Raw genomic sequence first — 22,097 nt, 5'->3', positions numbered from 1 at the left:
GTGTGTTAAGAAAAAAATCTGATAGTACTTTTAAGAACAAGTGCCCATACTACTGGTTCATAAACTACAATAATTCTGAGAGAAAAATACTCAGTATGTGATTGCTCAAAGTATAAAACTTATTTAAATATGCATGTCCATGTTAAAGCTGAATATGGAAAGGATCTGACACAAGAGTTTGAATTAATTTCAGACTTTCTCCTCTGAGATTTCTCTACTGCTGCACATATTGAAGTTAATATAAAGCACAAGTGAATTTAGTATCAAAGAAGATAATTCATTTCTCCTCCACCTTGTATAGCACACAAATTACATTTCGCTTTGCAAATCTTTATTAAGAATTGTTAATCACCTACAGTTCCCTAAACTAGTAATTCAATTAGTTGCATCCTACCCCAATCCATTCTCTCAAAACATCAAGTTTTTAAATTGTATCCTTCAAATGTTTATGTCTAAACTGCTTCTTTTACAAGGAGTAAAAAAAGATTTACAGTTCATCAAGTAAGCAAAGGATTTCAAAAGTATATCAGAATTCAATAATTTAAGATTTTTAAATACAAGCTTTCTATGTAAGAACTTTTTCAGAACTATTCTAAGCTTCAGAACTACTCTAAGTATCTCCAACTTCTCCAAATAAGATTTAGCTCTCACTTCAGATTTCTGTTTACCTGATGGGTGACTAATCAAGAAAAAATTCTCTCCTTGAATTTCCACCTAAAGATTACTAGGAGGAATGCCTTTTCAATAGCTTTTAATTTGAATTTAGAACAGTTACATTTGTAGTGAGTAACTTCATTTTTTACATCCCTAAGCACTTTGTTTTCTAACTACAAATGAGTAAGAATCAGCATTGCCTCAACCTGCAAAAGTCAACAGATGACTCAATCACTTATTCATTTCTAGCTAGCTCATACCTCTTGAATATTCATGTATGCATCACCAAGAAGAAGTAGAGTATGAGCACTTGGAAGTTTTTCTACTAGGTCTCTGGAAAAAGAAGACAGAACTTTGCTCAGTATTTAACAAGTCAATATTGGTATTCAAACAAATAGGGCATGACAATATTATATATTAAAAATTAATATTAAAATAAAGAGATCTTTCCAAAGTAAGAATTCCAATTACTGTTTTAATTACATGATACATTACAACAGTAATTCATTATGTCACCACACCTTTCTGACTTATTCAGTGAAAAGGGAAAAAGGTAGCTCACAATGCTACCATTATATACATATACACATAGGAAAATATATACATACAACACAAAACTTTACCTATAGCAGCCAGCATATAACTTCTTATCTCTCCTGTACTGAAGATAAGTGTCTGCCATTTTTATCTTAGCTTGTACAAAGTAGGGTTGTTCAGGTGTGATATTTCGGAGCACAGTCAAGGCTTGTTCAACATCTCCTTGAGCAACTGCCAAATCTGCATTTGAAATCAAAACTCTCACTTCCTCAGGAGTTCCAGAAAATTCATTAATGGCATCTTGCAGTACTATAGCAGCTTCATGCTGAAAATAAACCAAATAGAATTAGTGTATTTCTTGTTGAACATCCAAAAAAAGTCACCATAAGCAAATGAATGTCTGAGGCCATTATATTAAAAAAAAAAAAAAAGCAACCCAAACCATATAGATTCCATTTCTTTTGCTAAAAGATTTTTAATGTTATTTTTCCCCTTACTATGTAAATAAAATTTGTCATACGTATTACTTGCCCTACCAATTTTTTATGCAACATTGATCATATCCATGTATATATGCAACATCAAAAATCACCTTGAGAACCTTGCTGTAACTGGTCCTGTTTTGAGCAGGATTACCTCTGGAGGTGCCTTTCAACTACATTATTCTATGCCTTATGTTAAATTCTCAGACATATGTAGGATCCTATTGTACATTCAGATGCAGCTAGTAGTAAGTACACTGCTACACAGAAGGACATGATCCAAAAATATTTGTAATAGCATTTTGACAACAGAACAAGAATCTACACGCCTGCAAGTGAGGATCAGTAGTATCCACTCCTCAAAATTAAACAGGTCCTGCAGAGCAAGAATTGAGCATGTACAAATATTTTTTCCCTGTATAATTTCACGTATTAAAGATGTCAAGGCAGATATCACATCTTTGAAGTTTTACAGAGCAAAACCTACTGGCAGGAGTGATGGTTTTCTATGCTAATTACCTTAGCATAAGATATCTGGTAATGGGAAAATGAAACTCATTCTGGGATATATTTGTTATCTTACCAGTTCTCCATTCAAACAATGTGCTTCTACTAATTCTAGGAAGACAGACACACGATCATTTGCATCGATTTCAATTCTTTTTGCTTTGGTCTTTGAGGAAGCTGTATATTTTCTCATTCCAGGCAAATTCCTTGCCATCTGTAAGGTCTTAATAGCTTCTGATAATTCACCCATCTTCTTTTGGGTTTGGGCCTTAATTAAGTAATAAACAGGATGTTCTCTCACCTGAAAAAATAATGCAAAAGGAGTTTCCAGATTTCACTTTATGAGTGGTATTCAAATTCCGTTATAAATATTAGCCTCTGTTACTTCTTTCTTCCAGATATATGCTTCAGTAATGTACTTAGAACATTTCAGTTTAAGAATATGCAAAACAGTAATGAGATAGTTCCAGTTTTTTGTAATTACAAGCTTATTTCATAACATGAGACTTTGGGACAGAAAAAAATTTACAGCATTACTTGAAACTAGACTGAATTTTAATAGATTTTAAGCACCTCCCACACTAGAATACATATGCTTCATTAGGCTGGCAATTAAAGTACAGAATTATTATTTGGCATAAGTTGTGTCTGCCAAATCTACCTTTTAAAACAGACTTCACATGAAAAGGAGATCTCAAAGGAAACTTATAAGAATTTGAGAGAAAATTATCTTTTTGTTGTATTGTAAGTCAATTCCAGTATGTTCTAATAAGGGATTAGTTTTGTCCTTTTGTCATTTTTGTAATTTCTTTGATAAATATTTGGATTGTGTTCACATAAACATTTAGATACTGAACATGTAATCACAGAAGTCTCATTTTAAAATATTATACTCAAAAACATACAAGAAACTTTAGATGATCAAATAAAGTTATTTCCTTTTGTCCAACTTACCTCAAAATTGTAGCTCAGACAGAGTTCCAGGGATTGAGAACACAGTTTAGTATTGTTTTGAGCCAAATATACCTGGGCCATGAGTAAGTGTGCATCTGCATAAGAAGGATTCCTTTCAAGACAGTAATGTAGATTGTTATAGGCTGCTTCAATATCCCCTAGGAAGTCAAAAAAAAAAGGGTAAGTGAAAATGTAAGTGCTATGAAATACAGGTATTAAATACACAACATTTATTCACTATTTACTAGCTTTGTTGTGTTTTTTTGTTTGTTTGTTTTTTTAATACTTGTAATCATTGAATGAATAAATGTATGCATGAAGTACTGCTATTTTTTTTTTTTTGATTGTGGCTCTGAACTGAAATGAAACCAGGTCAAACTTAAGACTTTCCCCATTGTTCCATCTGCAAGTCGCTTAAGTGACCTCTTTTTGGAAGCAGTAGATTAAAACATAAAACATTCTCATGTGTAGAAAAACACATTCACATAAATCACAAAAAAGCAGTAAAAGTGTGTTCTTCACTTAGCTGTAATGATCTGTTCTACAGTGGATAAGAGTGAATACTCTGTTCAGCATGGAATTAGTGTTAGAAAAAGAACTGAAGAGATGAATAGCTAGCCATTCATATGAGTGTTACCTGTTAAGTATTTCACCTTTGCAATTAAGAAAATAGCTTGTTGGAGACCTGGCACAGTCTTTACCACAGTTTCCAGAACAGAAGCACAGTGTTTGAGAAGTGATGAAGGAGACTGCCCATGACATGCAGGCTAGGAGTAAAAGAAAACAAGTAAAAATAAAGGAAAAACACTGACAAAAAAAAAACAAACCAATGCAACCACAAGCAATGTATCATTTAAAATTACATTCAAATCCAGAACTTGTTAAGTCTGAATTTCACTTTGAGCTCTAATGATGACAGTAAAGCTGGACAACTAAAGGTGTTGTAGTGAAGAAATAAAAAGATGCCTTACAGTTAAGATGCAACTTCTTGCTATTAAGAACACACAAGAGCCTCAGACTCCAATGAAAACAAAATAATGTGGAGATGACATAACTAAGGAGTCATGCCATAAACATTTGGCAGCATACTCTGAATTACCATGCCAACTGATCCAACAATGGTAATATAAATTACATTTCAAGATTGCTGAAGCTGGAATGCATGACCAGAAAGATGAGAAAAATAGGAAAAGGTTCCGGTGTCATCTCTTACACCTCCTCCATACCACTGAACATAATCTTGTAGCTATCAAATTGAACACAGCAGCCAAGAAATAGCTACTTTCAGATAATTTCAGATAAAATCTGAGTGATCTACCACATTTTAGTTGCTCTATTAGGAAGACTGCTCCCCTCTGTTGCTTCAGCTAGATGCCTGAAGCAAATGCTGTACAACAAGCAAAAGGCGAGCTAAAGATCCTTCTGTTCACAACTAACATCCTCTTGGGACACACAGTCTTAGGAAGCAGCCATGCTCTTTCACCAACACAGAAGCCTCCCTCCTATCAAACACTACTTTGTTGTAATAAAGGGATAATCAAACTTCAGGAGCCACCTTTCTTTTGTTATGGACAAGAGGTACTATCAAGGTAATTCTAGAAAATACCCTAGGAAAACCTTCAGATAAAGCACTACTTCACAGAACTGCACTTACTTTATCTCCATCTGTAGACAAAATTACATGGAATTGTTACTGCTACTGATGTTTTTGACTCTCAAATGATAACATCTCATTATAGACAGTGGGACATATCATAATGGAAAACTTACTGTTTGCTGGTTAGATGCTAAAGCTTTGCATGAAGGTATGTTCACAGAAAGGTTCAACAATTTGACTAGAAATCTCCTAGCAAGAGGATAAAGTCACCACCAGCCATCTACAGAGGAATGATCTATTTAAGGAAGACACTTTCTAGAGGTACTTTAAGTGTGCTTCTTCCACTTTAGACATGTTAGATCACCACTCAATTTAAATTCTACATGTCTTTGCTTCAAGCCTGGCACAAGCAAATTCAATCACAGAAAATCAGCCACCTAAGTAAACAAGATTTATTTAGGTTTCCAAAAAAATTAGTATAACACTGACTTATCAACACTCAAAGGAAAATAAAATGAAGAAATTGAAAAGATATCCTGAGCTGACAAAAATATTTCAGTAACAGAGTAATTGCAGTTCAAAAGCCAAGTTTCATATCAAGACAGTTCTATTCATTGTATTGCTAGTTTCTTGATTAAAGGAGATACTACGAAACTACAAACACAGACACAGGCCAAGCTAATATCCCAAGCTTCTTCACGTATTATTAAAATTTACTCACCTCATGGAATATTTTTAGTTTTGTTTAATGATAGTAAAATATCTTAAAATAGTTTTACCTCATATAATTCACATATTAAGGGGGAAATTTTCCTAAACTTCTGCAATATGATTACCTGATATTGCAAAAATTATTCTTTATTTTTTTTAGGCAGATATGATACACAGCTGCTTACCTGAGCTGGACAAAAATTAAGATATTCCCTAATGATTTCTAGCAAGAAGTCAGGATTTAGTTTTTCAAAGTACTCCACACCAAGGGGAAAACCACGCAATGATGAAAAGTGAGTATCCAGAACATCATTCAGTAAAGCAATAACTTCTTCTTGTCTCTTATGCTTTTTCATAGCTAGGACTGCACGCAAGAAAGATAACTCCTACAGGGGAAAAAAGAAACAATATTCTCCATATTTCAGATACATTTGTCTGTTATTCATAAAATACTACATAATCATGAGTGTCAGACACTTTTTTCACTTGTAGGGATACTGTAAGACATTTAGGATGTTCACTGCAAATGATACTACTGATCACTGCGTTCTTTTAAACTGTGCTAGAAGCTTTAAGTTCTGAGTACAGAATTCTGCAAATTAATATCCCCCCTTCCTGACATTTCGAACTTATCTTCAGATATAAAGCTTTGTAATCAACTAGTCTTGTGTTGCAAAGTTAGGCAACATATCAATTTAGGGAGTGAAATCTGAAGTTTAGATTTAATGGTACTCCGCTAAGAATGCTCTACTCAAGTGACAGAAACATGGAGGATGAAGTAGGTAGTGGACCACAATTCAGACTGTGAACAAAGTACTTTAATGAACAAAGTTGTCTCCTACCCCGGATTTCCCAATGGACTGCTGAATTTCATTAAGAAACTCCAACTGCTGCTCCGCATCTTCTAGTTGCCCTTGTATTAGCTGACAACGGATAATTCCTGTAACATATTAAAAGACTTTTTCAGGTTCATCTTCCTAGTCAAATACACACTTCGTTTTCCATAAGTTTCTTCAGGCTCTTAATAAAATGGTGATAAGAGAAGAAAAAGAACAGATTGATACTTATACTAATGCATATTTTATGTACTTTGAAATACCTGGGATAGAGAATGCATTAATTAATACATTAATATAAGCAATGTCATAAGGCACTTAACATGCAAATATCTTATCCCTAATATTACAAAGTTGAACACAGTAAGTCTTCAACTTGTTCTAGACTAACAGAAGTCAATGTGTACCATAAACTTCACTTCCAAATTCAAGAAGCAAAATGAAGTTGATCAAAAGATCCTACCCCCAAAAAAATTCAAATGTTTGACTTGCAGTAAGCATCAGATGTTTTGCCTTGATTATGGTTTCAACCTAATTTAGACATGTACAGAAGTATGTACTTCTGTCTCTGCCATGGGCATAAGAGACTACTTGTTCCGTCAACTGCCCTTGAATTTATTCCTGCAGTGCCCAAAAGCTCTCTAGCTTTAACAAATGTAGGCAGGCACTTCACTAATATACTGAAATGATAATGTCTACTCCCTAGAGTAGAAAATAAAAACCAGATATTCAGATGACAGAACACTGCAACTGAAATACAATTTCATCTGGTGATGTATGTCAACAGAAAAAATGAGTGAGTTCTGGACATAGTCCAGGTAAAGAGAGGTCTGAAGCAAATGTAATGCTTCATTTACAAGTGAGTCACAGGAAGAATTGTTGTATTGTCCACAGCGGACAAAGGAAAAAGTTGTCCTGAGGAGATCCTGAAGTAAAACAAACACTGTTTTGCATTAGGCATGTCAAGGTATGCTCAAACACCCAGAATACATCAAACTGAAAACCTGGGTTCTAGTTTAATCAGCAGCACTGGTGTGCGACAGGGTAAACCTATGAGTTACCACACTCCAGTATGAAAACTTGTCAATATTCAAGGATAATGAAATAACTGCACCAGTATTTATAACAGTTAAACCTCAGGCTGATGCATTTAACAAGTTTTGAGCAATAATCATGCATTTGCTCCCTCTCTTCATTTGTGTTTATTTCGCTAACACATACACAGCGAACCATACCCACAGGAGACAAGCACTGGATGACTAGATGGCTAATGTCAGTGTTTTTTCCTCATGGATCAGGCAGTATATGTGAATAAGACAGGCAACTAAGACAAGGGAGTAGAAGTATGAATGCTCAGTGTTGCTTATTTCTGCGCTATGGTAAGACACTAACTACCAAAGGCACTTCAGTACTATGTATTCTACAGTTATTTGCTTCCATGAAGTTAGACTGGTATCCAGATTTGCAACATGATTAAAATAAGAGGAATGAGTATATCATATGAATTACACTATCCAAGCAATAAGAAATAGTTACCTCATGTCTGCATATTAAATGCTATAAGGACAAAAAGCCAAGAAGTACTGTGCAAAATAATAATGCCCCTATACAAAAGAGCCAATAACTGGAGAAAAGGAGAAACACCCCTATTAAAAAGTCTTCAACACCAATGATTTTTTAAAAGCCTCTTTCAAGGCCATTACACAGTTGTTGTTTTTTTTTTTTTTTTTTTTGTGACTAACCTAACACCCCAACTAGTCAGATCCTAACTAGGACAGATAAAGAACTAGAAATGTTACCTGGAAGAGATAAAAAAAAACAAAAAGGCAACGAAACCCAACAATAGGTAAAAGCATTTTTTCCAGAAGGAAGTCTGGGATATAATGGTTCAAAATTAGTGAAAGCAGACCTTTAGTGTAGTTTACTTAGAATACACTAAGCCAAAGCTACGTAAGAAATATTATGAACTTGCCATGTGGCAACTTTCAAAATATTCTCATAAATTGAAGTGTTTTTTCATATTAAAAACTATCCACAAAACCAAAAGATGCACACATTTACATCTGTCCTTACGCTTACTCTTACTTTAAAATTTCTAATTTAAAAAAAGAAGTTTCTCTCTTCAATAAGAGCACCAAAAGATGTATCCAGAGATGGGAAACTCACTACAAGGAAGACAGCATAACACAAATACAGAAAGTACTGTCCAGTGGTCCTGTTCTAATAGTTGTACTTATTCACAGTAGCAGGAAATTGAGAAAAACATCTGTGTCTTAAGACCAGCAAAAAAGAAAAATAAACTCAAGTGTAAGACCTTACCAGTTAGTGCAGAAACACTTGTTTCATCAAGGGTCATAGCAGTCTTGTACCATTTTAAAGCTTCTTTCACTTTCCCTTGTAGAATCATTTGGTAGCCAAGTTCAGTAGCAAATTCTGCATTGTCAGATGTCAAGTCAAATGCTCTTTCAACTAAGGTTTGTGTATGTTGAAGGATAAGTTGGTTCCTGCCACACTAAAGGTAAGAGTAATCTTTAAACCTTAAGTTTCTATTTTTTTAAATTCACTTAAAGATAGAAGTATTTTAACTCTCTTCAAGGTTTATTTTATAGTCTACACAATGAATATCACAGCAGCACCTGAAAAACATCTCATGTAAGACAAATCTGATGTAATGGCATAAAAATTTTAACAGTAAAGTGTGCTCAGTTAAAAAGTAAAAATATAATACCATACAATAAAGTTCCACAAAACTGACAGTTGCTTTGAATGCCTTCTTAAAAGGGTTCTAATAGAGATTAAAGCAGACTTCCGTTTCAAGGCACTGTGATTAAGCTGAACAGTTGTCCCTTCCTATATTCTTTAAGACATTTGAGTATATTTTCATGAGAAATGCATTTCTCACTTAATAGCAAGCAATAAAAACATCTTAGGAATGAGATGGCTTAAGTATTTTAAGTCACAATGAATGCAAGACTAAAAATTTAGTAAAAGGCTACAGATGTTAACCTATTTCAATATTCTCCGAAACTTCTTAGGAGACATAACATCTGTACCAGAAAATAAAAACAAAACCAGGATCCATGGATATTTACACGTTGTGTAAAAAAACATACTCACTGTTCTACTGAAAGCTAAAGCCATTTTACAGAAGAGCTGTGAATTACGTGGTTCTAACTTGTCCAGTGCTTTAACTAGGTCACCCAGTCTTGCTGAAGCCTTAAAGAAAGACGAATAATGTAATTACTAGTGGAAAGAATAAACAGATTAGAACAGAACAGTTTTCACTAGCAACATTTTACATATTTATGTAATAGTATCACGAAGTTTAGACTCAAATTCTCATAGCTAGGAGATGGATTGCTTTTGAATTTCTAGAAAAATAGGGAACAATAAAACATCTGTATGTCCTCTATGTACTCTACAAAAAAGACCATGACATGAGCTGTATCAGATCTAATGGAATAGTCCCATCAAGCAAGATAGTCTGTAATCCCTGACCTGTAAATCATATTATGACTTCTGTGCAATACAGACACACATGCTTTTCAGGTCCTGCAACACTGAAGTACTTGCAGATGCTCAGACATTGAATTTCACACTTCCTCAAACCACCTGAAGTACTTTAGCCATTTCTGAGGTTACAACCATAAGGTATATGTCAATCTAGACAAGTTTTGTGAGTTTCCTGAAAAATGGTACAAGCACCATATATGCAAACTACACACGTATATCCCTGTGTGGAAAGTAACTTTTTTCCTTCTGCTCTGAAGATTAAGAGAATTCTTATAGAGAAAAAAAAAAACAAAAACCACACAAGCATTAAAGAATCTAACCTTGTAGACTGTCATTAATAGATTATGGCCCCCTTCCAAAAATGCATTACTAGAAGACCTCATTACTTTGCTTATTTCTCTTAAAGTAACACAATGAATAGGAGGTTTACAGCAACTTATGAATTTAGAAGAGCATTTAAACAATAAGAAACAACTGATTTGAATTGGCATGACTAACTGTGTAGAGGAGACTTCTTTGGTTTGATTCCTTTTCTTTGAAAATAGGTAAAGAGTTATGTTTCCTTCCTTTCACATCCAGAAAACATCCCAACAATAACAGAGCAGCCACTTGAGTCAGAATAGGAAAATACATATCTTCCTGCACTTAAGTGGTACAGGCCTAAACACTGAATATGAGTGGGCAGATGCAAGATCATGATCTAGTACCTAGAAAGGCCATGTTATGCTCAATAACCCACCATTAAAAAGGCTCACCTGGGGTATATTTCCTTCCCTGCATAGGAAGTGCAGGGCCTCCATTCTTATGGCTTCTAAATTGAGGGCATCTTTCTGCAGTAGTCTAAAACAAATCAAGAAGTAAATTTAAATCAAAATTTTTGATTCATGATCTGTTTCAGTGAAAGTAAGCCTTATTTCCTTCCTTTTTATTTTTAAGAGCTTTGGTAGCCTACCATATTTTTAAAAATAAGTTAAAAATAGTACCATCACACTTCATTTTATTCCCCTTGTAGGATAAAACTTGAATATGGATTGAAGAGTCCTCTACTTTTGGTTTTAATCTTCTCAATATTTGATAAATTTAATTCAAATTCATGTTCAGGTTCTTAAGTTGAGCTGGTCTGAGTATGACATTAGCATACGTACATAAAGCATTGAGAAAGCTTCTCAGGTATAAGTGCTTTCAGAAAAAAAAGAACAAAACCAAAAAACTAATCTTACTAAATAAAATCACCTTAACTTTTTTTTTTTTCTAAAATACCTCTGAAAAAACACAAGAGACAATGATTAAAAAAACTCAAGGTACAAGGGAGACAGCCTTACAAAACATTGACAGGGACAACTATCATAACTTCTATCATACATTCACTTTAAATCATAGCACTCAACTGAAGGCATGAGGTGGCAAAGCTGTGCTTATCTTAAAAAACAAAACAAAACACCTTCCTCCAAGATGGATTGATGTACAGATGTTGTACCCTCACAGAATTGCAAGGCTGAGCTCTAATTTTTTTATTAAATGGTAACTTTCTTCAGAGTATTCTTACAGTCTAAACATAGCAAGAACATAATTGTTATTTCATATTCAACCTATGTGCAGTTTCAACTGTCTGTTCCCAGTCCTGCAAGGCTAGTTGTAGCTTCATTTTCTTTATGAAAGCAGGAATGAAGTTTGGAAAGCTTGCAATTATCTGGTTCACGATTTCCAGAGCTCCTGAATAATTCTGTCGGACCTCAAAATATTGTGCCTAGTGGAAAGAAAAGAAGTCCCATCAAAGCCTACACATTCAGAACAGAAGTAAGAAATTCAGAATTTCTTTCATAAAGAAACTATCTTTCAGTAACAGTTTTGCTTCAGCATCAACCAGAATTATTGCAAAAAAAAATCAAAAGATGTGTAAAACCTTCTACATGGTAAGCAGCTCTATACCAACCATAACTGCAGGACAGTATTTACAACTAAGGACAGTTCCAACCAAAAAAAAAAAAAAATAGATGTAGCTGAAGAATAACACTATCTTATTAGCTTTTTTTTTTTTAGTGTTATTAACACTATCTTTATTAGCTTTTGATTATTTTTTTTTAAACCACCTCAACATTTTAAGATATTAAACGTTACCCACAGATTAAACATCTTAACATTTAAACACAGCAATTCCATAATGTGGACAAGCATCACCAACTTCTATACTTTTTTGTGGTATGAAACCTCATTTCTTGCATACAAACAGATGAATAAAAAGTTTACTAAGTTACAATTTTACTACATGCAAAATACATGTACAAATACATATTCAGATGGATTCCATTTTGTCTATAATAACCTTTTTTTAAAAAAGCATCAACATCTAATGGACCTTAAAGCATCATCTGGTATTTAATTTTATTCAAAGAAAAAAACACAACATATTAACATACTTAAGAGAAATACAGATGCACAGAAGGAAAGTTATTGGCTTCAGTTCATCTGAAGAGGCAGAAACTGTACTTAGAGAAGCAATATCGTACCACAGTACTATTTAATAGTGGAGAAAAGGTGAAGCAATACAGCAAGTAGGCCTCAGTGTAACATTACTGTAACCCAGATGTCCTTTTGTTAGTCTTCATCAACATAGAAAGCGTGACTTCTTATGAAACCTGGCTACTCATTGCAATTAACATTGTTTACCACAGGAGATAAAAGCATCAGCATATTTTTACTGTTGTAGTGATCAGTTTGTGGGATAACTGTTTTATATTCCTTAAATAAGTGATTGAAACTTCATTTCTGCTAAAACCTACTCAAGGTTGTAGACAAAAAATTCTAGTCAACTGAACAAAAAATATGACAGCTATATTTTACTTCTTGTATAAACTATTCTTATGGACAACTCTTCACAGAATCTCTCTAATCAATAATGATATCACATACTACGGTAACTAGCATGTGATTTCATTTTGATGTATGTGACACATTTTGAAAGTGTTCAAGTTAAGTAAACTTACTTTGCCAAGAAGAGCAAAAACATCGTTCCCTTCCTGAAGGGCTTCATCAAAGTACTTAACAGCTTTTTTAATATGAGTTTCTTTCCCACAGGTGAGATCAAGCCATGCTTTCAGAATCAACCCCTGTAAAAAAATAAATTAGATTTCTTAACTAACCAGCTAAGAAAATTACTGTATAGAATAGTAAGTGTAAAAAAGTAGATAAAGTAACGTATTTTAATTAACTATTTAAAATATTTATTTGAAATTATAACCAGTCTACCACATAACCTAAATAATAATTCATTCCAACATTACATTGATCAAATAGTTTATTTACTTAAAGGATTAAAAATGACAATGGAAATTGTCATTTCCATTTTAGCTAACAAGCTAAACAGGCAGAATAAAATCTCATGGAAATGATCACAAATGGTAAGGATATTTTCTGCAAATATTTAGGCAGAATTTTTTTTTTTTAAGCATTTGTATCAGACATTGATAAACTTATGGTGTAATGAAAAAGAAGAAACTTTGTTTTCTTCAACTACATGATTATAAAAAGCTTGTCTGTGAAGGGCAAAGATCTAACCTTTCTTCATAGTCCCTACAGTACCATAACAAAAATAGGCATCCAATTTATTAACCGAAAGTAATAATTTCTTCAATAAAAAGACATTTCACCTTCTAAAGATTATATTCCTTCTGTATATTCCAGACAATTACAGCTTTAGTTAAATAGGTCAAATATATGATGAAAATATGGATTATCTAAACAAATTTTATTTGCGATGAAAACCAAAAAGTTCACTAAACATGAGGTCTTTAATATAAAATCAAATAAGCATCTCTTATTTAAGACTCAAAGGTTAGTAGAAGACCCATATTTTGGAATTGCTAACATTCACTGTTATGATTTTTCAAACAAAAATAGCCTGAAAATCATATCCTCAAGCATGTAAAAGAATGAGAGGAGGTTTACTTTTTTTGAAATGAGGAACCCAATGAAATACCTTATCAAAGCAAACAGTATGTATTAAGTGAAGCATACATCACTAAGTTTAAGGATAAACCCCTAACTGCCTCCCCCAGCAAAATCTAAAGCACACAACTCCATATTCTCAAATTAGAAATGGGGATCTAGCTAACTTACAGGAAAGAAGAATATCATTTGTTTTTAATTTACATTTAAATCTTAATGCACTTTTTAAGAAGTGTGCATGTCTCTCTCTAAAAGACACCCCCCAAAAACCACAATTGAGACATGCTGCATTTCAGCCAGAAATTTCTCACTATGCAATGTTTCAAAAATAGTATTTCTTAAAAGTGAAAACAAGAAAACAAAACATAAAACTTCAGTGAGTGAAGTCATAAATATTGCTATTTTCTTATTCCTTTTAGAAATTAATGTATTGTTTCAAGATGTTTTTAATTAAAAACGAAGAAATTCTTAATGGCTGATTTTTACTAGTAACTACTAATTTTATTAATAAGCTACGACACTTCAAAAGATAAGCTGTTTCTTAAATCTGTGATGTGTTTCCAGAAATGAATGTTAAGTATAGTTGAAGATTTAACTCATGTAATATATCAGGAACTGTAAAACCGAGTAATCTACTGCACCACACAAAAGAACCACGCTAAATACTAGTGTAATTTACAAGAGAGCAATGCTGCAAAGAGAACAATTATGCATTTAATATTAATAGCTACGCCTTGAAGTCATCAAGTAATTATTTTCCCCTTTCTTATTGAATTCAGGCTGATACCTTTAAAAATCATTAACACACTAAACTTTTACAAACTCTTCTGAAGATTAAAGATTCTTAAAAATATCAAATGTCAATGTCTACATAAATGGAGAACATATTGCTACATACAAGACTTACACAGGTTTTTAAAATAAATTACTCAGTAAAACCGTATGGAAATTTTGCCTTTAACAACTGCTGAAACTAAAAAGCCTCAATCCTCTAGTTATTTTTGAATGTGTAGATTCAAGACAGATGTCTCCCCCTAGTGAAAGTCTTTTTAAATCTATTGTGCACCATGACAATTTCTAGCAAGTAGCAAATCTGGCATAACTACATACTATTTTCATTAGCTAATGCAGGCCTTTTAACTGACAATGAACACAGACAAAAAAAGGCATTCTGAATTCTACTTTGTCCCTGTCAAATGCAATTAGGGTATTTAAAAAAGTGTTACAACACAGCTCATTGAAGGAAACCTCCAAATAGCACTGATGTAGTAAATCTAGCTTCACAATATACATAAATCCTATTATTTTACATAGAAAGAAAAAAAGTTACCTCCTTATCACCATTAGAAACTTTTATCATTCTATCAACATATTCACGGGCTTTGTCCTCACGACCAAGATGCCACAAAAATAAGCCAGCAAAGTACAGAGCCTGCTGTCCTGCTGTTTTACGTTGCTCCTTCATTTTTGTATCCAACTCTAGAATAGCATCACGATCTGAAAAGGTTTTGTTTAGATCCATTATTGATAGTGTCTCAAAATATTACGGGAAAGTAACACATAAGCTAACGACTTCCAAAGCAAACATTGCTTTCTGTATCCCACATTGATAAGTGCACAGGTATTCCCCCCCAGTTAAAAATATTACTTGGACACAGAAGAGGGTTTCCATTAACATTATCATTCTGTGATTTGAGTAAGAAACCAGCTATTTGTCAAGCTTCAGATTTGTTGCTGCAAATTCTGTCAGGTGAACATAAACTTATCACATATATATCAGCATCCACCAAGTAAACAACAACTGCAACTCAGTCTTAAAATGCTGAACACAAGAGGATTTAGGTCCAGAACCCATAGAAAATCTGTAATATGTTTCTTAACACTAAAGCTCATTTTCTTATATTCCAAATTTTATCATCTGTTGCCCTCATCAGGTTAATCCCATATAAAAATGTTTGATTTGGCATGTGGGACTTGATGCCAAATATTTTCTTTTGCCCGCATTCTTTTCTGGTCCTCTTTTTAGGAACCATTAAAATCAAACGTCCAACTCTTACTGCTATGATTTTTCTCAGAGGGTCTTGAAATGAATTATAAATTTACTACCCTACAATATTAGTCCCCAGAGACTGAAATAATAGCGAAGTCATTAGTCAGAGCTGTTTCACGTCACACTGATTAAGTTGTTAACACAAGTTATAAATCCACAGTCAGGAAGACATAACTGCAATAAATTCATGACAATTCAGCTTACCTGACAGACTAAATACGCTTTTGAATGTATAATTCCTAGCAAAATAACCCAATCTTCAGACTGGGTTAACACAGAATTAGCAATATTTATCAAATCCCCCAGAAAGCACCATTGTTCAACTGATTTTTTTTTCTTTATTCATGAGGTCAGTGTAACTTGAAAGACAGTAGTACCTTGGATTTAATTTCCTTCTAAACATGCAGCTCTGCTCAAAACAGCTGATATGAGGCAATAGCAAACAAGAATCAGAAGCTTGTAACTATTTTTTTCCCCTCTATTTCCTCCTTTTCATCACAGTAAGTCAGTCATTTTTTAAAATGTTTTATTTTAAGACAACACTACTTTTCACAGCTTTGCATTTTGGTGGTTTTGTTAAATTTTGTTAACATTTGTTATTTGTTAAATTTTACTCAAAGTACTAGATACTAAGCCAAATGCAATGCTGGGGTGTACTTCTTGTAGTTCAGCAGAGTTAGTCTACAGATCTCAATTCCTAACACACCTCTGTTAAAAAATATAAACCATTACCAACTTAATTAGCATACCAGGATTAGGGCTCATTTTGTGAGCGTAAATCAGAGCCATCAACACACACAGTGACACTTCCTGTTTGTTTTTAATGGTCTCTAGTTGTCGAATACCCTCTTGGATGTCACCTAATGAAAACAAGAGCAGAACAGATTGTAACATCTTTCAAGATCAACCTCAAGGACTCCTGATTCCTTTTACTAAACTTTTTTCATCACTCATTCATTTTCACTTGTTTATGCAAGTCTTTCAAAGAAAAATAGGAAACAAAAAGAAAGTATTTCAATGCAGAGAACTTGAGGAGTTGTGAGCTAGTTCTATCAGCTAGCATGAAAATTAAATCCATCATTATTACTTGTTCATTGCATTGGGCTGTTTGCTTATATAGCCAGGATTTTTCACTTGCCTTATTTAAGTGTTATAAACATCTAGAAAAGAAAAGGTCTTCAAAAATAGGAATGTATGACTGTAAACCAAGAAGTATCAGGGAGCAGGGGAAGCAACGCAGTATCTCAAAGTCTCCTGACTCTCTCCTAATCACTTTCCACAGCCCTCCTCCACTTTAGAGTACTTGCTAGTATTATGTAACATGCCTGAAAAACCCAATTTATCTAAATAAACATCTCAAAGCAGCTGAATATCTATGAAGATCCTCCCAACAAGCATTAGCTGTCAGTTCTCTATATGCAGACAGATACAGCAAGGTTAGGCACAGTTGTGTTGAAGTGAAGAGATATGAGGTGGAACCAGCAAATTTATCTTTGTGATACAATGCAACAGGCATATGGTTGGGTACCAGGTTCCCTCCAAGAAAATGACCTGACCAACATCCACAGAGCCGCTAGATGAGACAGAGTATCACCATTCCTCACCTTGGCACTATGTGTGCTAAACCTGTATCATTCCAAGTGAGTATACGTGGCGTGGGGGGAATTGCAACTATGTAGTGCTTGTATGTGAGCTACTAAGTGTGGGTGATCTCCTCATCACGGAGAGCATTCAGACCTCGTTGACGTTATATTGTTTCCATGCAATAGCCTAAAAAGCGAACCTTGCTTTGCGAGGCAGGCCGGAGGAAGCACAGGCCAGCTTCCCCCTCCCGCCCCGCGTTACCTGTCCGCAGGTCGCCGTAGGCCCGGTAGAAGTGGAACACGGGGTGGCCGCCCAGCCGTCCGAGCGCCTCCTCCGCGGCAGCCCGCAGGTGATGGAAATAGCCCTCCCGGCAGTAGTAGCTCAGCAGCGCCTGCGGGACACACGGTCGCGGGTCACCCGGACACACGCCTCACCCTGGGGCGGCCCCGTCCTCAACTGCCCGACGAGACCGCCCTGCTGCCCCCCGCGCTGCTGCCCCCGGCCCCCCGCAGCACGCACCCGCAGCCCCTCGGCGTCCATCGCCACTGCCGTTGCTACCCAGCGCGGCCGGAACGGGCGGGGAAAGGCGCAGCGGCACGCGGCCATTGGCTGGCTCGCAGCATCGCGCCCTACCGTTAGCTAGAGGAGAAGGGAGGCAGGAGAGACACAGGCGGAAATACTGCGCCCGCTGCTCCCATTGGGCGCTCAGGGGGATCGGGGCGCAGCAGAGGCGGACACTTGGAGAGGCTGCTGCCATTGGGTGTTACCGGGCGGGTGGCCGGCGCTGAGCACGCCTCGGGGGTGGGGCGGGAGTGGCTGCGCTTGGCGGGTTCCGATCTGTGGAAGATGGCAGGGTCGCCTGGCCGCTCAAGTTGGCAGGCAGGCAGAATCGTAGAATCAGAATTATAGAATCATAAAACCATAAAATCATTTCAGTCAGAGTTCAGGTTATCAGTGAAATCATAGAATCATTAAGGTTGGAAAAGTTGATAACTACCTTTCAGGTAGTTGTAGAGAGCAAGGAGGTTTCCCATTAGCCTCCTCGAGGCTAAACCACCCCAGTTCCCTCAGCTGTTCCTCACAGGACTTGTGTTCCCGGCCCTTCACCAGCTTCGTAGCCCTTCTCTGGACACGTTCCAGGGCCTCGATGTCCTTCTTGTAGTGAGGGGCCCAAAGCTGAACACAGTGTTCGAGGTGCAGCCTCATCAGAGCATAGTACAGGGGGATGATCACTTCTCTGCTCCTGCTGGCTGCACTATTCCTGTTGCTATCCAGGATGCTGTTGGCCTTCTTGGCTGCCTGGGCACACTGCTGGCTCATGTTAAGGCAAGTGTTGACCAACACCTCAAGATCCTTTTCCTCTGCACAGGAGGAAATTTTGTGGCCAAATTGTGGGATTCAGCACTTAGCCACAGAATCACAGAATGATAGATTATTAAGGTTGGAAGAGACCTCCAAGATCATGTGGTCCAACTGTGCCCCTTCCACTAATGTCACCCACTAAACCACGTCCCTCGGTACCACATCCAACCTTTCCTTGTACACTCACAGGGATGATGATTCCACCACTTCCCTGGGCAACCCGTTCCAATGCCTGACTGCTCTTCCTGAGAAGAAATGTCTCCTAATTTCCAACCTAAACCACCTCTGGTGCAACTGGAGACCATTCCCTCTAGTCCTGTCACTAGTTATCTGCAAGAAGAGGCCTATACCAGCTCCCCACAACTTCTTTTGAGGTAGTTGTAGCGAGCAATAAGGTCTCCCCTGAGCCTTCTCCAGACTAAACCACTCCAGTTCTCTCAGCTGTTCCTCACAGGACTTGTGGCCCAAAACTGAACACTGTACTTGAGGGGTGGCCTCACCACAGCAGAATACAAGGGGACGATCACCTCTCTCGTCCTGATGGCTACACTATTTCTGATACAAGCCAGGATGCCATTGGCCTTCTTGGCCTCATGGGCACACTGCTGGCTTATGTTCAGGCAAGCGTTGAACAACACTTTTGAGAGGTCCAAAACAGAACACAGTACTCAAGTTGCAGCCTCACCAGCACAGAGTACAGGTGGATCACCTCCCTGGTCCTGCTGGCTACACTATTCCCGATACAAGCCAGGATGCCGTCGACCTTGGCTGCCTGGGCCCACTGCCAGCTCATGTTCATGGGAGCATCAATCAGTACCCCCAGAGCCCTTTCCTCTGCACAGCTTTCCAGCCACTCTATCCCAACCCTGTAGTGTTGTGTGGGACTGTTGTGGCCAAAGTGCAGGACCCAGCACTTAGCCATGTTGAACCTCATCCCATTGGCCTCTGCCCATCAACCGATCCTGTCCAGGTCTCTCTGAAGGGCCTTCCTACCCTCTGGCAGATCAACACTTCCCCCCAACTTGGTGTCACCTACAAACTTACTGAGGCTACACTCAGTTCCCTCATCCAAATTATCAATAAAGATATTAAAGAGGATTGACCCTAACACCGACCTCTGGGGAACACCACTGGTGACTGATGGCCATCTGGATTTCACTCTGTACATTGCTACTCTCTGGGCCTGGCCATCCAGCCAGTTTTTAACCCAGCAAAGAGTGAGCCTGTTCAAGCCATGGGCTGCCACCTTCTCCAGGAGAATACTATGGGAGACCATATCAAAAGTCTTGCTGAAGTCTAGATAGACTACATCAGCAGCCTTTCCCTCATCCATCAGGCGGGTCACCCAGTCATAGGAGGTCAGGCAGGACTTGCCTTTCATGAACCCATGCTGACTGGGCCCAATCCCCTGATTGTTCCATATATGCTGCATGATTGCATTCAAGATGACCTGTTCCATCACCTCTCCTGGCAACGAGGTCAGGCTGACAGGCGTATAGTTCCCTGGTTCATTCTTACATTCCTTTTTGTAGATTGGCATAACATTAGCAAGTTTCCCAACATCTGAGACCTCTCCAGTTGACCGTGACTGCTGATAGATGATGGAAAGTGTCTCGGCAATGACATCTGCCAGCTCCCTCAGCATCCTCAGGTGGATCCCATCTGGCCCCATGGACTTGTGACAATCCAGGTGGAGCAGCAGGTCTCTAACTGTTTCCACCTGAATCATGGGGGTTTCTTCTGCTCCCTGTCCCAGACTTCGAGGTTGGGAGGCCAAATACACTGAGGATAACTGGTCTGACTATTAAAGACAGATGTAAAGAAGGCATAGAGATTCTCAGCCTTTTCCTTATCCTCAGTAGTCATGTTCCCCATCACATACAGTAGAGGATAGAGATTCTCCTTGGCTCTTCTCTTACTGTTAATATATTTATAAAAATGTTTTCTGTTATCTTTTACCATAGTGGCCAGGTTGAGGTCATTTAGCCTTTCTGTTTTTTCCCTACATATGCTAGTGAGTTCCTTGTGCTCTCCCCGAGCTGTTTGTCCCTTTTTCCACTGGACATAAACTCTTTTTCTTCTGGAGACTCAACAAAAGTTCCCTGTTCAGCCATGCCCCTCTTCTTCCCCTCCAGCTCATCTTACAGCACACAGGGACAGCTTGCTCCTGTGCCTTGAAGACTTCCTTCTTGAGAAGTGTCTAGCCTTCCTGAGCCCCTCTGCCCTTCAGGACTGACTCCCAGGGGACCCTCCCTACCAGTGTCCTGAAGAGTTCAGTCTGCCCTCTGAAGTCCAAGATAGCAGTTTTACTGACATCGCTCCTGACTTCTCCAAGAACAGAGAACTCTGCCATTTTGTGGTCATTCTTGTCACAGCTCCAACCACCACATCTCCCACAAGTCCTTCTCTGTTCATGAACAGCAGGTCTAGCAGGGCACCCCACCTTGTAGGCTCACTAGCCAGCTCGATCAGGAAGCTGTCTTCCATACACTCTGTAGCTGTGCTGTCCTGGCTCTCCAGGCATGGCTGGTGAGGAGCCACCTCAATCCTGACCCCTAGAAGCGCCCTTGCTGGTGCTGCAGAGCAATGCCTCAGCCGCTGGGCCTAGGCCTGGGCCTGAGGCCAAAGCTCAGGTAAATGAAGGAAGCAGTGGGCTAAGAAGGAATTTCACCATAAATGCCATTTACTTGCTCCCTTGAGTATTTACATCAGTTACTGTCTCAGCTTTGTGATATTTTTTACCTTCTTGCTTTTTTTTTTTTTTTTTCTTCTTCTTTTGGCTGGGCATAAAACTAACTCGCCCACACTCCAATACCACAATATTGAGCACTTCAAGCTATGTAAAGCTTCTCTCTAGAAATGAAATAGCAATAGAATAAAATCAAATACAGAAAGCTATTCTCCTTTCTTTTCTCATGGTGAATGAGGAAATTTCAAGTTTTCCACCTGACATGGAGGCACTGTCTGTCATTTCCAGACACCACCAACAATCATTCCTAAATAACTTTCCTTTAGAATGGATGTCTTGTCCATCTAACATGTAAGCGAAAACCACCAGTAATGCTATTTAATACAAGGAGGCAAACCAGTCTTGCACTGAATTAGTAGATGACAATGATTCTTCAAGAGAAGACAGCTTTCAGAGTAAACTTTTAAAATCAATTCATCACATACGGCTCTACTCCATCACACACTGTCCATAAAGTAGGAAATTGCTAAAAAAATGAAATGTAAGAAAAATTGTTTTTCCTTGATGATCCTTCAAAAATGAAAAAAAAAAATAATAAAATATATATATGTTATGTTATTCATATATATAAATATATATATAATGTTATTCAATTTACTACCAATTTTTGAAGTGG

The 22,097-nt window shown here is 37.2% G+C and overlaps 1 protein-coding gene across 2 annotated transcripts in view; it reads right to left on the bottom strand.

The window, feature by feature from the left end:
* The window catches only part of TTC21B (tetratricopeptide repeat domain 21B), a 34,361-nt gene extending 16,408 nt beyond the window's left edge, over nucleotides 1-17,953 (bottom strand). For both annotated transcript variants that reach the window (XM_082762957.1, XM_082762958.1), the window contains exons 1-16: nucleotides 17,890-17,953; nucleotides 17,632-17,761; nucleotides 16,536-16,646; nucleotides 15,067-15,233; nucleotides 12,776-12,898; nucleotides 11,381-11,538; nucleotides 10,547-10,631; nucleotides 9,396-9,494; nucleotides 8,598-8,790; nucleotides 6,285-6,382; nucleotides 5,628-5,828; nucleotides 3,772-3,901; nucleotides 3,135-3,292; nucleotides 2,257-2,481; nucleotides 1,278-1,516; nucleotides 915-987 (exon numbers count right to left, since the gene is read on the bottom strand). In XM_082762957.1, the coding sequence (XP_082619083.1) occupies nucleotides 915-987; nucleotides 1,278-1,516; nucleotides 2,257-2,481; nucleotides 3,135-3,292; nucleotides 3,772-3,901; nucleotides 5,628-5,828; nucleotides 6,285-6,382; nucleotides 8,598-8,790; nucleotides 9,396-9,494; nucleotides 10,547-10,631; nucleotides 11,381-11,538; nucleotides 12,776-12,898; nucleotides 15,067-15,233; nucleotides 16,536-16,646; nucleotides 17,632-17,761; nucleotides 17,890-17,910 (2,211 nt within the window). In that variant the 5' untranslated portion in view covers nucleotides 17,911-17,953. The remainder of the gene's footprint in view (nucleotides 1-914; nucleotides 988-1,277; nucleotides 1,517-2,256; nucleotides 2,482-3,134; nucleotides 3,293-3,771; nucleotides 3,902-5,627; nucleotides 5,829-6,284; nucleotides 6,383-8,597; nucleotides 8,791-9,395; nucleotides 9,495-10,546; nucleotides 10,632-11,380; nucleotides 11,539-12,775; nucleotides 12,899-15,066; nucleotides 15,234-16,535; nucleotides 16,647-17,631; nucleotides 17,762-17,889) is intronic.
* Nucleotides 17,954-22,097: the final 4,144 nt, after the last annotated feature.

This window comes from Aythya marila, assembly GCF_965140915.1.
Source record: "Aythya marila genome assembly, chromosome: 6".
NCBI classification, from domain to species: domain Eukaryota; kingdom Metazoa; phylum Chordata; class Aves; order Anseriformes; family Anatidae; genus Aythya; species Aythya marila.
Note: the sequence above shows the minus strand (reverse complement) of the source record. Positions and strands in the feature narration are given on the sequence as shown.